At 40.7% G+C, this 16590-nt stretch overlaps 1 protein-coding gene across 3 annotated transcripts in view; it reads left to right on the top strand.

Annotated features, from left to right (window-relative positions):
• The first annotated feature begins 5674 nt into the window (after window positions 1-5674).
• The window catches only part of ezh1 (enhancer of zeste 1 polycomb repressive complex 2 subunit), a 77868-nt gene continuing 66952 nt past the window's right edge, over window positions 5675-16590 (top strand). For 2 of the 3 annotated variants that reach the window (XM_061981961.2, XM_061981959.2), the window contains exons 1-3: window positions 5675-6147; window positions 13425-13599; window positions 13671-13796. In XM_061981961.2, the coding sequence (XP_061837945.2) occupies window positions 13429-13599; window positions 13671-13796 (297 nt within the window). In that variant the 5' untranslated portion in view covers window positions 5675-6147; window positions 13425-13428. The remainder of the gene's footprint in view (window positions 6148-13424; window positions 13600-13670; window positions 13797-16590) is intronic. The other variant, XM_061981960.2, reaches the window with a different exon arrangement.

Genomic DNA, 16590 nt, shown 5'->3' with positions numbered 1-16590 from the left:
CCTGTGTGCTTTTTCCTCCTGTATAACAGGTTAGTTTTGGTGAATCAACTCACCCGGATTTTCGGGAATAATATATATGTGATCTTCATAAGTTTAAGTACACATTCTGATGGTGGAGTCTAACTCTAAAGTGTTTGTGAGTTGTAGTTTGTATTTGTGAATGAATCCGGTGCACAGCTGCAGTAATCAATACAAAAAGGCGACGTGAGTGCGCAATGTTTATATAGGAACTTCTGATCCTCATTCAGACTCCCAAATTAGAGCTCCCGTTTTCTTATTGATTTTATAATGTATATTTGTAAAATGTGTGTGTTCTGAAATAGTGACAGAGAATAGAACAAGGATGGACAATTCAACCCTTAACTCAACAATGAGTAGATGAGTGTTATGTGTGTGTATATGTGTAAATAAATGAACACTGAAATCAAGTATTTCTTTTATTTATTTATATATATATATATATATATGTAATAATATATATATATATATATATATATATATATATATATATATACAGTATATATATATATATATATATATATATATATATACAGTATATATATATATATATATATATATATATATATATATATATATATATATATATATATATATATATATATATATAGCTAGAATTCACTGAAAGCCAAGTATTTCTTATATATATATCTTAACCAGGCCCCCGCCCCCGACCACGCCCCCACCCCCCACCTCCCGAAATCGGAGGTCTCAAGGTTGGCAAGTAGGACATATTGCATCATTATGCCTCATTTGTAGCTATATTTGAGGTCATTTAGTTTCCTTTAAGTCCTCTTAATTCAATTTATATCTCATGACACACTATCTGTATGTAATATGGCTTTTAATTTTTTGCGGCTCCAGACAGATTTGTTTTTGTATTTTTGGTCCAATATGGCTCTTTCAACATTTTGGGTTGCCGACCCCTGGTTTAGGCTGAAGTTGAGCACTTATTTCGCCTAACCCTGTAAACAATCTCAAATACAGGATGTAGTAAAACCAGGAGATATCTGGCTCTGATCTTGAGCTTCATAGAAATAGAAATAGAAATAGGCTACGTGTAGCGTGTAGGAAGTGTAGTATAATATTTTTGAGGACGAAAAATCTTTTTTTTTTTTTAAGGCTATATATTTTAGGAGCAAACATGTTTTGGAGGGAAAATGTGACAATTTAAGAGGCTAAAAAACGGAATCAAACTGATGTAAAAATGAAAAAAAAAAAAAACTATTTAAACAGGCTAGTGGTTAGAGCAGGGGTCGGCAACCTTTGCCAGTCAAAGAGCCATTTTGACCAGTTTCACAAATTAAAGAAAATGGGAGCCACAATAATTTTTTGAAATTTAAAAATTGATAACACTGCATACAAATTTTTTTTTCCATTGTGCTATGTTTAAACCAATGATCTCAGACACGCGGCCCACACCTTAATGTGAAAATGTAATGTTAGTGCGGCCCGCAGGTTTTATATGAATGCCGCTTGGCAGCGTCATGCATGCTGTGATGGTACAGCATTCAGCACCAACCACAACCAGCGTGCCTGATCAACTACTCGTTGTATGAGGCTTCTGCTTGCTCAAGTAGGTGACAGCAAGGCATACTTGCTCAACAACCACACAGGTTACACTGACGGTGGCGGTATAAAAAAAACAACTTTAACACTCTTACTAATAATGCGCCACACTGTGAACCCACACCAAACAAGAATGACAAACACATTTTGTCACATCTGCACCGTAACACAACATAAACACAACAGAACAAATACCCAGAATCCCATGCAGCCCTAACTCTTCCGGGCTACATTACACCCCCACCCCCCCCCTACCAAACCCCGCCCACCTCAACCTACGCACAGAGGGGGGTTGATGTGTGAAGGAGCAGGGTTTGGGGTGTGAGGGGGGGTTTGGTGGTAGCAGGGGTGTATAATGTAGCCCGGAAGAGTCAGGGCTGCATGGGATTCTGGGTATTTGTTCTGTTGTGTTTATGTTGTGTTACGGTGCAGATGTTCTCCCGAAATGTGTTTGTCATTCTTGTTTGGTTTTGGTTCAAAGTGTGGCGCATTATTAGTAAGAGTGTTAAAGTTGTTTTATATGGCCACCGTCAGTGTAACCTGTGTGGCTGTTGAGCAAGTATGCCTTGCTGTCACATACGTGGCAAGCAGAAGATGCATACTGTATAACAAAGGGCTGGACTGGCACACTGTTAATACAGACTGTAGAGGGCGCCAAATACTGTACCATCATGGCAGGCCCTTATTATAATTGTAAGGATGAAAATCGGAGAATATTCCTGCGAGAGGCACTGAAATCCGGAAGTCTCCTGGGAAAATCGGGGGTGTCGGCAAGTAAGCTGCTGAGCTGCATCAGAGTGATCAAAGAGCCGCATGCGGCTCCGGAGCTACGGGTTGCCGACCCCTGGGTTAGAGTGTCCGCCCAGAGATCGGTAGGTTGTGAGTTCAAACCCCGGCCGAGTCATACCAAAGACTATACATATTGCTGAGTATTGTGGCCAAACAGCTAAATTTTTGTTTCATCTGACATCACATGGACAAAGATAAGACCTTCTGGAGGAAAGTTCTGTTGTCAGATGAAACAAAAATTTAGCTTTTTTGGCCACAATACCCAGCAATATGTTTGAAGGAGAAAAGGTGAGGCCTTTAATCCCAGGAACACCACACCTACCGTCAATCATGGTGGGGATAGTAGTATGCTCTGGGCCTGTTTTGCTGCCAATGGAATTGGTGCTTTAAATGGGACAATGAAAAAGGAGGATTACCTCCAAATTCTTCAGGACAACCTAAAATCATCAGCCCGGAGGTTGGGTCTTGGGTGCAGTTGGGTGTTCCAACAGGACAATGACCCCAAACACACGTCAAAAGTGGTAAAGGAATGGCTAAATCAGGCTAGAATGAAAGTTTTAGAATGACCCTCTCAAAGTCCTGACTTGTGGACAATGCTGAAGAAACAAGTACATGTCAGAAAACCAACAAATTTAGCTGAACTGCACCAATGTTGTCAAGAGGAGTGGTTAAAAAATTCAACCAGAAGCTTGTGGATGGCTACCAAAAGCGCCTTATTGCAGTGAAACTTGCCAAGAGACATGTAAGCAAATATTAACATTGCTGTATGTATACTTTTGACCTAGCAGATTTGCTCACATTTTCAGTAGACCCATAATAAATTCATAAAAGAAGCAAACTTCATGAATGTTTTTTGTGACCAACAAGTATGTGCTCCAATCACTCCATCACAAAAAAAATAAGAGTTGTAGAAATGATTGGAAACTCAAGACAGCCATGACATTATGTTCTTTACAAGTGTATGTCAACTTTTGATCGCGACTGTACATTAAAACACAATATATGTTCACTGTAACAAGCGGCCCTGGGAGAGCAGCCATAACACCCCAGCTGTAGGGTTTTTATTTTATTTTATTTTAACACTAACACACATTCACACAAAAGTCAAGGCACTTTCAACATCAAAGAAAGAAAACAAAAGCAAATAGAGAGTATTATATATTAATAAATAATAACAATAAAAAAATATGAAAAAAAAAAAAAAAAGACACAAAGGGCTACCTAAATCACTTTAAATGTTTCTTTAAGATTTGATTGATAATTGTAAACCATTAAGTCAATCAGAAAATGTAGGCCTTACTTTAATAAATCGACATTTATGTAGAAAACATTTTGCCTGGAGCATAATAATGTTGACAAACATTTCTATGTTACAGTCGTTTATAAAAATACCAAATATGATCTCTTCTATAGTGAATGGGGACATCTCCACACCCTACCCCTGCTGTAGAGCAGTGTTTTTCAACCACTGTGCCGCGTGTGGGATACAGTCTGGTGTGCCGTGGGAGATGATGTCATTTCACCTATTTGGGTTAAAAATATTTTTTGCAAACCAGTAATTATAATCCGCAAATAATGTGCCGTTGTTGAGTGTCAGTGCTGTCGAGAGCTCGGCAGAGTAACCGTGTAATACTCTTCCATATCAGTAGGTGGCAGCAGGTAGAAAAATTGCTTTGTAGATGTCGGGAACACGTGTGTGAGACCACGATAGGTTGTCATGATCACAATATGAAGACAACAGCGGGAGGCAGCAGCGTGCAGGTAAAAAGGTATCTAATGCTTAAACCAAAAATAAACAAACGGTGGGTGCCCCTAAAAAAAGGGCATTGAAGCTTAGGGAAGGCTATGCAGAACGAAACTAAAACTGAACTGGCTACAAGGTGAAGAAAAACAGAATGCTGGACGACAGCAAAGACTTGACGATCAACAATGTCCCCACAAAGAAGGATAGCAACGACTGAAATATTCTTGATTGCTAAAACAAAGCAGCTGCTGGGAATAGCGCTCAAAGGAAGACATGAAACTGCAACAGGAAAACACCAACAAATCAGGAAAAGCCACCAAAATAGGAGCGCAAGACACGACACACAGGAAGACACCAAAAAACTCAAAATAAGTCAGGGCGTGATGTGACAGGTCATGACAGTACATCTAATTTGAGACAAGAGCTATAGTGATGCATGCTTGGTAATGGTTTAAAGTAGAGATGCCGATAAGTGTTTTAAAATGTAATATCAGAAATTATCGGTTCGGAAATTATCGGTATCGGTTTCAAAAAGTAAAATGTATGACTTTTTAAAACGCAGCTGTACAGAGCGCCAACAAACCTTAAAGGCACTGCCTTTGCGTGCTGGTTCAATCACATAATACCTACGGTTTTTCACACACACAAGTGAATGCCACGCATACTTGGTCCACAGGTCACACTGAGGGTGGCCGTATAAACAACTTGTTACAACACTGTTACAAATATGCGCCACACTGTGAACCCACACCAAACAAGAATGACAAACACATTTCGGGAGAACATCCGCACCGTAACACAACATAAACACAACAGGACAAATACCCAGAACCCCTTGCAGCACTAACTCTTCCGGGACGCTACAATATACACCCCCCGCTACCCCCCACTTCAACCTCCTCATGCTCTCTCAGGGAGAGCATGTCCCAAATTCCAAGCTGCTGTTTTGAGGCATGTTAAAAAAAAATAATGCACTTTGTGACTTCAATAATAAATATGGCAGTGCCATGTTGGCATTTTTTTCCATAACTTGAGTTGATTTATTTTGGAAAACCTTGTTATATTGTTTAATGCATCCCAACAAAATTAGGCATAATAATGTGTTAATTCTACGACTGTATATATCGGTATCGGTTGATATCGGAATCGGTAATTAACAGTTGGACAATATCGGATATCGGCAAAAAAGCCATTATCGGACATCTCTAGTTTAAAGTCATATCCAACAATTGTGACGACGACTTTTTATTCTCTGAGTTTCATTTTTTAATGATTTCTGCTGGTAGTGTGCCTCGGCTCAAAAAAAAGGTTGAAAAAACACTGCTGTAGAGGTATTTGCTCATACTTGGGATACATTGCTATTTTACGTGACGTCCCTGAAGGCAACTTTGACCCAAAATGACCTTCCTCCAGCCGACAGGGAAATGGCGTCTCTCGCCTCCTAGAGGAAGGTCGGAAAAACGACACGAGAAGTGTTGTCCGAAGACAACAAGACGCGGTTAAGTCTCTTCCAACTTGTATTTATTTATTTTTTCACTGGATCGAAAATCAATAATCGATCACGCTATTTAAACGTTGGCTTTAATGGAAATGCATTCGCCGTAAAACGTCGTCTTTTTTTTTTTTTTTGCTATACGCTACTCGCATCAGTCGTGTTGGCGCGTGTCGTGTTTGTCAGCGCCGGGGGGACAGTCTCACGCCACGCCACGCCACGCCAGTTCCCGAGTGTGCACCATTTAGCCCTAAACCCCCGCCCCCTCCCGTTGCATGGCACATACGTCACTCGCTGCTCGCGCTGCTAGGGACGTGCACGGGCCAAGTGCGCAGCTCCGTGGACGCCCCCGCGACAAGGTTAGCCCACGGCAGCAGCAAGCATGGCCGCAGGAAACCGAGGGAATGCGCCGAGCTCCGGCGGCCGTCACGCGGACACCGTGTCTGCGTCACAGCCCTAGCCCGCGACCTGCGCTCGATCCACGGGCTCTTCTTTGCCCTGACGACGCTAGTAGTGCCGGAGGTGGATTTTAAAGGTATTTCCTGAGTGAAATCTCGTGGATGTGTGTGTGTTGTTGTTGTTTTTTTTTAAGTGGCGCAGATGTGGATGTCGCGCACTTTGATTCCTCCACGCATTTTTCCTCCCACCGTGCGCATCTTATAACCCACGCAACTTGACATGAAAGCGGCACTACGCACTTTCCAGTCCGCTTTACTTGCCTGACGATCGGGGCACGCCCACTCGCGACCAGCGTGACGTTACACGTATGTTACATGTGCGCACTATAGTGAGCCAATGCAATCCGTACGGTGCACTATTTGGCAGAGGACGACACAGAAGGGAGTTTGAAGACGTTTAAATGTCCACGGAGGCTTATTTTAACCCACTCCACCATGACAGTTTTATTTTGCCAACACTGGAGGGCGCTGTTTCCAGGATTGATTGATTGATTGAGACTTTTATTAGTGTGTACAGCTCCACTAATGGACATTGGAGTGTTAATTTCAACGGCAAAATTCAAGTATTGCTAGAAACATAATTTTATATGGGACTTTATTGTATTATATGTATAGTACATGTTCCAAAAAGAAAAAAGCATAAAACCATACTTGCCAACCTTGAGACCTCCGATTTCGGGAGGTGGGGGGGTGGTTGAGAGGGGAGGAGTATATTTACAGCTAGAATTCACCAAGTCAAGTATTTCATATATATATATATATATATATAAGAAATATTTGACTTTCAGTGAATTCTAGCTATATATATATATATATATATATATATATATATATATATATATATATATATATATATATATATATATAAAAGAGAAATACTTGAATTTCAGTGTTCATTTATTTACACATATACACACACATAACACTCATCTACTCATTGTTGAGTTAAGGGTTGAATTGTCCATCCTTGTTCTATTCTCTGTCACTATTTTTCTAACCATGCTGAACACCCTCTCTGATGATGCATTCTGCTTCGTCTCCTTGTTGTGTGCGCAGTTGTGCACTGCACTCTCTAAAATCCCTAGATGTTATTGTCACATATGCATGTACAGTAGATGGCAGTATTGCCCTGTTTAAGAGTGTCACAACATTGCTGTTTACGGCAGACGAACTGCTTTACGGTAGACGAAAACGTGACTGCTGTTGTTGTGTGTTGTTACCGCGCTGGGAGGATGTTAATGGAACTGCCTAACAATAAACCCACATAAGAAACCAAGAACTCGCCCTCGATCATTCTACAGTTAGAACGTGATTGGGCAGGCACGCTGTTTATATTGTGGGAAAGCGGACGTGAAAACAGGCTGTCGACACGTCACTCAGGTCCGCATGGAGCTGGAGGGGGCGTGGCCTCCAGCTCCGCCTGAATTTCGGGAGATTTTCGGGAGAAAATTTGTCTCGGGAGAGGCGCTGAATTTCGTGAGTCTCCCAGGAAAATCCGGGAGGGTTGGCAAGTATGCATAAAACACAGTATATTTAAATATACTAAATGCAAAAAAGGGAATAAATATTCAAAATAATCTAGTTTGGTTACTCCATCATGAGCGCAACACAAGGTTGTAAAAATTTCAACGACAATTCTAAATAATTTGTCAAAAGCAAACTTAAATCAAATACACACAGCTTAAAGATTGATCAATACCTATTTATGATGATTTATCAAAACATAAAAGAAATATACCTGAACAGAACACCAAAACGTAACACTATGAATCACATTTTTTCAAGTTTTTGGGGCATTTTTATGCTATTTCCAAGCATCTCCTTTTTTATTATCGTTGATTTTAAATGGTCAAACTAATGCATATTATATGCATGCCCTAGTTAACAAAGAAAAGGTCATATTCATTTTGATTGTTACATTTTGAAGTACATTTGTGCAGGTGGGCGCGAATGTACCCATTACCAGAGCTGTACACTAGCAGATTGCACAGTACAGTACATATTCCGTACAATTGACCACTAAATGGTAACACCCGAATAAGTTTTTCAACTTGTTTAAGTCGGGGTCCACGTTAATCAATTTGTGGTATAAATATATACTATCAGCATAATACAGTCATCACACAAGTTAATCATCAGAGTATATACATTGAATTATTTACAATCCGTGGGGTGGGATGTGGAGGGTGTTGGGACAGAGGGGTTAAGTTTGGTTGATATCAGCACTTCAGTCATCAACAATTATATAATCTGAGAAATGGACATTGAAACAGTGTAGGTCTGACTTCGTAGGATATCAGAATACCTTTATTGTCATTGTATGGGAACAACGAAATTGGACAGCAATCCAGCTCAGTGCTTTTAAGACAAACCTACATAAAATAGTCTTAAGACAACAACAATAATAAAACAATTTTAAATTTTAAAACATAATAAAATGTTAAAAAAACATATTGCACAGTAGATCTTTATCAGAGGTAAGCAAGTAATAAAGTGGTGAGTGTTCAGATAAGTGCAGAGTTTAGGGCAATAACAGCTCTAGGATAGAAACTGCTTTTCAGTCTATTTGTCCTTACTTTGATGGTCTTATAACGCCTCCCTGAGGGCAAAAGTTCAAGCCAGTGGTGACCTGGGTGGGATGAGTCCTTGAGGATGCTGTTTGCTCTCCTGTTGCAGTATCTCTTATGCAGGTCCTCTAGAGATGTAAGAGGACATGCAGTGATCTTCTGGGCCGCGTTTATGACCCCCTGATATCTTTTTCTCTCTGCCACCGTGCAGCTAGAAAACCACACGTAGATGCCATAGGTCAGTATTGACTCAACGGAGCAGCGATATGTACAGCGAGCAGTGAACATAGTGAGCTCAGAAAGCATAAGAACAAGTATATACATTTGATTATTTACATTTGATTAATTACAATCCAGGGAGGTGGGGGGAGGTGTTAGTCTCGGTTGTAGTTGCCTGGAGGTGTTCTTTTAGTGCGGTTTTGAAGGAGGATAGAGATGCACTTTCTTTTACACCTGTTGGGAGTGCAGGCCATATTGATGTGGCATAGAAGGAGAATGAGTTAAGACCTTTGTTAGATCGGAATCTGGGTTTAACCTGGTTTGTGGAGCTCCCCCTTGTGTTGTGGTTATGGCGGTTAAGGAAGTAGTTTGACATGTACTTCAGTATCAGGGAGGTGTAGCGAATTTTATAGACTAGGCTCAGTGCAAGTTGTTTTACTCTGTCCTCCACCCTGAGCCAGCCCACTTTGGAGAAGTGGGTAGGAGTGAGGTGTGATCTGGGGTGTACTTCTAGAACAGTGGTTCTTAACCTGGGTTCGATCGAACCCTTGGGGTTCGGTGAGTCGGGCTCAGGGGTTCGGCGGAGGTCAAGACACACCCGACTCATCGTGTAAATAAAAACTTCTCCCTATCGGCGTATTACGGATACGGCAACAGCAGAAGTCACACTGATTTGCAGGTGTGTAATTGGTTGTGAGTTTATGCACTGTGTTGGTTTTGTTCTTTGAACAAGGTGATGTTCGTGCACGGTTCATTTTGTGCACCAGTAAAAAAAACATGGTAACACTTTAGTCTGGGGAACATATTCACCATTAATTAGTTGCTTATTAACATGCAAATTATTAACATATTGGCGCTTAACTAGTCATTATTAAGTACTTATTAATGCCTTATTCGGCATGGCCTTATTATAACCCTAACCCTCTATCCCTGGCCCATAACCCTAACCAAATAACTCTAAATTAAGTCTTTGTTACTTAGAATATGTTCCCCATACTAAAGTGTTACCAAAAACATATAACTTGTGCATATGAAACTGGTTGTGTTCGGTACCTCCAACAAGGTTAAGAACCACTGGTCTAGAAGTAACCTGACTTGCTTGTTCTGGGATGTTTGGAGTCTAGATTTGAGGGTTTTGGAGGTGCACGCGTAATCGAAAAAGTTTTGAATGAGAATTCCCGCTAGAATCTTCATGGTGCTTTTGTTGACCAGAGAGAAGATTCTATAGAGAAATCTCGTTCGTTGGTTGACCTTTTTGCTTACCTTGGTTACCATTTTATCACAGGAAAGATTAGCCTCTAGAATGGAACCTAGGTAGGTGATCTCATCTTTCCTGGTAATAACAATGTCACCCACTTTAATAGTGAAGTCACTGACTTTCTTAAGGGTGATTTGGGTCCCAAATAGGATGGATTACGTTTTACCCAAGTGTATGGATAGCTTATTGTCAGCGAGCCAGGTGCAAATTCGACAGAACATGCCATATGTAGGTCTGGGACAGTGTGTGTTAATGCAGTGGTCCCCAACCACCGGTCCGGGGACCGGCACCGGTCTTTGATGCATTTGCTACCTGGCCGCAAAGAGACATTAGATAATGTATAACTTATAATTTATAAAATAATTTCTCCTACTTAACTTTGGCCAGTCCCACCAGACACACCAATAAGTTAGTTCATAGATGTATTATAAAACTCGTAATAGGAAGTCGCCATTTGCTGTATTTGTTACATCTTTGTTACATGGGACAATGCACATTATGGATTCTTAATAGGACTAGTTGTTAAAGATCCCTATATATTCAGCACAACAAATAAATGGGGTTGGAGATGTCCTGTTGGGTGGGGTAGAGTTTGGCAATGATCATGTGGTGCCACCAGTACAACACATCTTCAGTTGTGTTAAACATATACAATGTAAAGGTGCCAAATTGTAGCCAAAAGCTGCAGGTTGATGTCCTAAGATCAGGGCGGATCAGGAACAAAGTGACCATAGTAGGTAAAGTGCATAAGGCAGATGGATAAGTGCTAAATTGTTGCATATAATAATTGTGCTGAAGGAAAAAAAATACACATCTTCTTTAGCCTAGTAAGTTAAAGTGCTGGTGTTATTGCACATCGTCCTATTACATAAGTAGTTAGTAGAGATGTCCGATAATGGCTTTTTTGCCCATATCCGATATTCCGATATTGTCCAACTCTTAATTACCGATTCCGATATCAACCGATACCGATATATACAGTCGTGGAATTAACACATTATTATGCCTAATTTTGTTGTGATGCCCCGCTGGATGCATTAAACAATGTAACAAGGTTTTCCAAAATAAATCAACTCAAGTTATGGAAAAAAATGCCAACATGGCACTGCCATATTTATTATTGAAGTCACAAAGTGCATTATTTTTTTGAACATGCCTCAAAACAGCAGCTTGGAATTTGGGACATGCTCTCTCAGGGAGAGCATGTGGAGGTTTGAGGGGGCGGGGGGTTTCAGGGTAGCGGGGGGTGTATATTGTAGCGTCCCGGAAGAGTTAGTGCTGGAAGGGGTTCTGGGTATTTGTTCTGTTGTGTTTATGTTGTGTTACGGTGCGGATGTTCTCCCGAAATGTGTTTGTCACTCTTGTTTGGTGTGGGTTCACAGTGTGGCGCATATTTGTGTTAAAGTTGTTTATACAGCCACCCTCAGTGTGACCTGTATGGCTGTTGACCAAGTATGCTTTGCATTCACTTGAGTGTGTGAAAAGCCGAAGGTATTATGTGATTGGGCCGACAGGTTTGTTCCACAGGTAAAAGCCATAGTGGCTAAATTCTGCCCCACTGAGGGTTTCTGTTCTGGTATTTGGTAAAGAGACCTCATACGAGGACCTCATAATCCACAAAGGTTGATACGGTAATAGCAGGTCAGATGGATAAGAAGGCGCAACAACACTTTAAAATAGTGATGGGATCGGCAGTTCTTTTGACTGTACTGAATCACTAGAATCAGTTCCTTAAATTGATTCGTTCAAAAAATGTGTTCACCGAATCACTTCTGCAGCAGCAGTTCTGTGGGAAGGTCGGCGAATCATGAGTCAGTCAGTAACAGATTCCCCAGCGGTAGATCTCGGTGTGTGTCAGTTCGTGAACGACACAAGCCCTCAGCACCCAATGAACGACACGCACAGTGACTGAACGAGAGCCTCAATGTGACGTCCTCCTCCCCGACACAGTCAGTTCTCTGTGTCAGTAGGTTCGCGAGTCCTGTTGTTAAATATGTTTTATTGCACTGAAATGAAAATAAAAAATAAATAAATGTGGGAAATAAAAAAAATAGTTATAGCCTACTAAAATGCTTGCAATCAACAGTTAAATAAATAGGCCTTGTTTGTTTAGTGCAAAAACAATTATTAAATTAAGAAACCCTTAACAAATGCCAACATAAAGCTAAATGTTCTGTAGCAAAGAAAATGTAAACTTAAATATGCAAACAAAAAGAAAATAAATACCTTCAAAATAAAACAAATAAATTAAGAGCCAGAAATGCCAACATAAAAACTAAATGTTCTGTAGCCTATGTTTAAAAATATAACAAAGAAAATATTAACTTAAATGTGCAAACAAAAAGAAAATAAATAGGCTACCTTAAATAAAACAAAACAAATATTAAAACAAGTGCCAGAAAAGCCAACATTAAAACAAACATTTCTGTAGCTTTTATTTAAAAATATAAAAATGGAAATATCAACTTAAATATGTAATAAAAAAGAAAATAAATAGCTTAAATAATATAAAAGTCAAGATAAATAATAGCCTATGTATATGTACATACATTAGTTATTATTTTTATTTTAAATCTTCTCAAACAGCCTGCCCTACACTTTACCCCCCGCCCCTCCCCCTCACGTCGCTGCTGCTCAGCCTTGCCCTGCACTGACTTACTTTCTGTCTCCTCTACTCTCATAACTTTATGTGTTGAGATAATGGGGACGGGGCGCGTGTGAGTGTTTGTTTTCATGTGGCTTGAGTCAACATTAGCCGTTAGCTTGGAGAATGAATGGAGAACGGATGCCAATGGCATGAAACATATCCCCGCGACGGGAGGAGAATCACTCGCGGCATTGGGGCAAGCAGAGCAGAGAGCGTTGTCGTTCACTGAGTGATTCATGTCGTTAATCCGCGGTGAACGAATCGTTCGCTCAGTCCCTCCCCCCGCCCCCATGATGAGTAGCTGGCTGCGTCGTTCGCCGATGTCACAGAATGCGCCAGTTCCACTCATACCGGCATGGTCGCGGCGGAGCTCAACTGAACTGAGAAAGGAACGAATCAGTTCATGAAGTGATTCGGTTCAGTACGTTCACTCAAAAGATTCGTTTGTTCGAACGAATCGTTCGCGAACGACACAACATTACTTTAAAAGCGGACAGAAAATATTGCAGTTTTACTAGCATCCAGTTGTGCCTAATATTTTGACCAGTGACCGCCCATGTGTAAGGCGACCTCAGGTGTCGAATCATGCATGACTCCCTTTTTTATTGTTTTCACAATTACTTCATCACAGTCTCTTGTCTCATTTATTTGCTTTAATTACAGAGCCATGGAAGTAACAGACGCAGCATCACCCGCCACCACCACCACCACCCAGAAACCTCCGCCTCCCTGTCACGGCGGCCACTCCCACGGTCTCCTGGAGTGGCGTCGGCGGGTCCGGTCGGAGTACATGCGCCTTCGCCAGTTGAAGCGCTTTAAGAAAGCCGAGCAGGTCAAGGTGGGCTTAGAACACGGTTTTGTTTTAAAGGGACATCCTTTGCAGTGTTGTGAAATGTTGCTGCTTTCCAGGGCATCTTTGTGGCCAACCGGCAAAAGATTGAGGAGCAGAGCAACGTCCTGAATGAAGAATGGTCCAAACTCAGGATCCAGTCTGTCCCCTTGTCGACATCGAGTGGACCGACGGCAACTAAGAAGGTACACTGGAGGACAGGACCACTCTGCTAGTCAAAGATGTTCTATATGACATGAGCACTCTGCTGTTTTAAAGTACTTTGTGCAAAAAGGCTAGTCAAAGATCCTCTATAAAACAGGAGCCTTCTGCTATTTTTGAGTACCTACTGCAAAAACTCTAGTCACAGATCCTCTCAATGACAGGAGCACTCTGCTTTTTTTTTTTGGAACTTTCTGCACAAAGATCCTCTATATAACAGTAGCTCTCTGCTGTTTTAAGTACCTACTGCAAACATGTGTGTCAAAGATCCTCTACGTGACAGGAGGAGCGCTCTCCTGTTTTTAGGCACTGTAATAACACTAGCCTAAGATTCTCTGTGTGACCGGTTTAAATTAACGCTTTGCTGTTTTTAAGTACTGTAAAAATGCTAGTCAAAGATCCTCACTTGGCAGGAGGAGCGCTTTTCTTTTTTAAATGCATTTGCTAAAGATCCTCTAGGTGACAGTGGAAAGGCGCTGTTGTTTTCAAGTCCTTTAAAAATGTGTGTCAAAGATCCTCTGTGATAGGAAGAGTGTTTTGCTGTTTATAAGTACTGTAAAAATGCGAGCCAAAGATCCTCTCTGTGACAGGAGGAGTGTTATGCTGTTTTTAAGTACTGCAATAACCCTAGGCAAAGATACTCTTAAGTGACAGGTTGAGTACATTGCTGTTTTCAAGTACTGTAAAGTGCTAGTCAAAGATCCCTTGCATGATAGGGTGAGCGCTTTTCTTGTTTTAAATATTGTAAAAATGCTTGCCAAAGATCCTATGAATGACAGGAGGAGCGCTCTGCTGTTTTTAATTACTGTAAAAATGTGTGTTAAAGATCCTTTGTGTGACTAGAGGAGTGCTCTTCTGTTTTTAAGTACTGTAATACTGCTAGCCAAAGATCTTCTGTGACAGGTTAAACGCTTTGCTGTTTTTAAGTATTGTAAAATGCTAGTCAAAGATCCTCACATGACAGGAGCGCTTTTTTTTAAGATACTGTAAAAACGCTTGCCAAAGATCCTCTGAATGACAGGAGGAGAGCTTTTCTTTTTTAAATACGCTTGCTAAAGATCCTCTAAGTGACAGTAGGAATGCGCTATTGTTTTAAAGTGCTTTAAAAAATGCGTGTCAAAGATCCTCTATGTGATAGGAAGAGTGCTCTGTTGTTTATAAGTACTGTAATGTAAAAATGCTAGCCAAAGATCCTCTCTGTGACAGGAGGAGCGTTATGCTGTTTTTAAGTACTGCAATAACGCCAAGCAAAGATCCTCTAAATGATAGGTTGAGCACATTGCTGTTTTCAAGTACTGTAAAGTGCCAGTCAAAGATCCTTTGCTTGTCAGGGGGAGTGCTTTTATTTTTTTAAATATTGGAACAACGCTTGCCAAAGATCCTCTGAATGACAGGAGAAGCGCTTTTCTTTTTTAAATATACTTGGCGCTCAAGTCCTTTAAAAATGTGTGTCAAAGATCCTCTATGTGCTAGGAAGAGTGCTCTGCTGTTTAAGTACTGTACTGTAAAAATGCTAGCCAAAGATCCTCTCTGTGACAGGAGGAGCGTTATGCTGTTTTTAAGTACTGCAATAACGCTAGGCAAAGATCCTCAAAGTGACAGGTTGAGCACATTGCTGTTTTCAAGTACTGTAAAGTGCTAGTCAAAGATCCTTTGCATGTCAGGGGGAGTGCTCTTCTTTTTTTAAATATTGTAACAACGCTTGCTAAAGATCCTCTGAATGACAGGAGGAGCGCTATTCTTTTTTAAATATACTTGCTAAAGATCCTCTAGGTGACAGTAGGAAGGCGCTGTTGTTTTCATGTCCCTTAAAAATGTGTGTCAAAGATCCTCTATGTGATAGGAAGAGTGCTCTGCTGTTTTTAAGTACTGTACTGTAAAAATGCTAGCCAAAGATCCTCTCTGTGACAAGGGGAGCGCTTTTCTTGTTTTAAATATTGTAAAAATGCTTGCCAAAGATCCTCTGAATGACAGGAGGAGCGCTTTTCTTTTTTAAATATACTTGCTAAAGATCCTCTAGGTGACAGTAGGAAGGCGCTGTTGTTTTCAAGGCCCTTAAAAATGTGTGTCAAAGATCCTCTATGTGATAGGAAGAGTGCTCTGCTGTTTTTAAGTACTGTACTGTAAAAATGCTAGCCAAAGATCCTCTCTGTGACAGGAGGAGCGTTATGCTGTTTTTAAGTATTGCACTAACGCTAGGCAAAGATCCTCTAAGTGACAGGTTGAGCACATTACTGTTTTAAAGTACTGTAAAGTGCTAGTCAAAGATCCCTTGCATGACAGGGAGAGCGCTTTTCTTGTTTTAAATGTTGTAAAAATGCTTGCCAAAGATCCGCTAAATGAACAGTACTTAAAAACGCTCTGCTGTTTTTAAGTACTGTAAAAATGTGTGTCAAAGATCCTCTGTGTGACTAGAGAAGTGCTCTGCTGTTTTTAAGTACTGTAATACTGCTAGCCAAAGATCCTCTGTGACAGGTTGAACGCTTTGCTGTTTTTAAGTATATTAAAAGTGCTAGTCAAAGATCCTCACATGACAGAAGCGCTTTTTTTTTTTTAGATAGTGTAAAAACGCTTGCACTCCAAGTGACAGGAGAAGGGCTCTGCTGTTTTCAAGTACTGCACTGTAAAAATGCTAGCCAAAGATCCTGTCTGTGAATGGAGGAGCATTTTGCTGTTTTTAAGTACTGCAATAATGCTAGGCAAAGATCCTCTAAGTGACAGGTTGAGCACATTGCTGTTTTCAAGTACTGTAAAGTGCTGGTCAAAGATCCCTTGCAT

Source organism: Nerophis lumbriciformis, linkage group LG24 (assembly GCF_033978685.3).
Source record: "Nerophis lumbriciformis linkage group LG24, RoL_Nlum_v2.1, whole genome shotgun sequence".
NCBI classification, from domain to species: Eukaryota; Metazoa; Chordata; class Actinopteri; order Syngnathiformes; family Syngnathidae; genus Nerophis; species Nerophis lumbriciformis.
The sequence above is the reverse complement of the archived record's forward strand: the minus strand, read 5'-3'. Positions and strand labels throughout refer to the sequence as shown.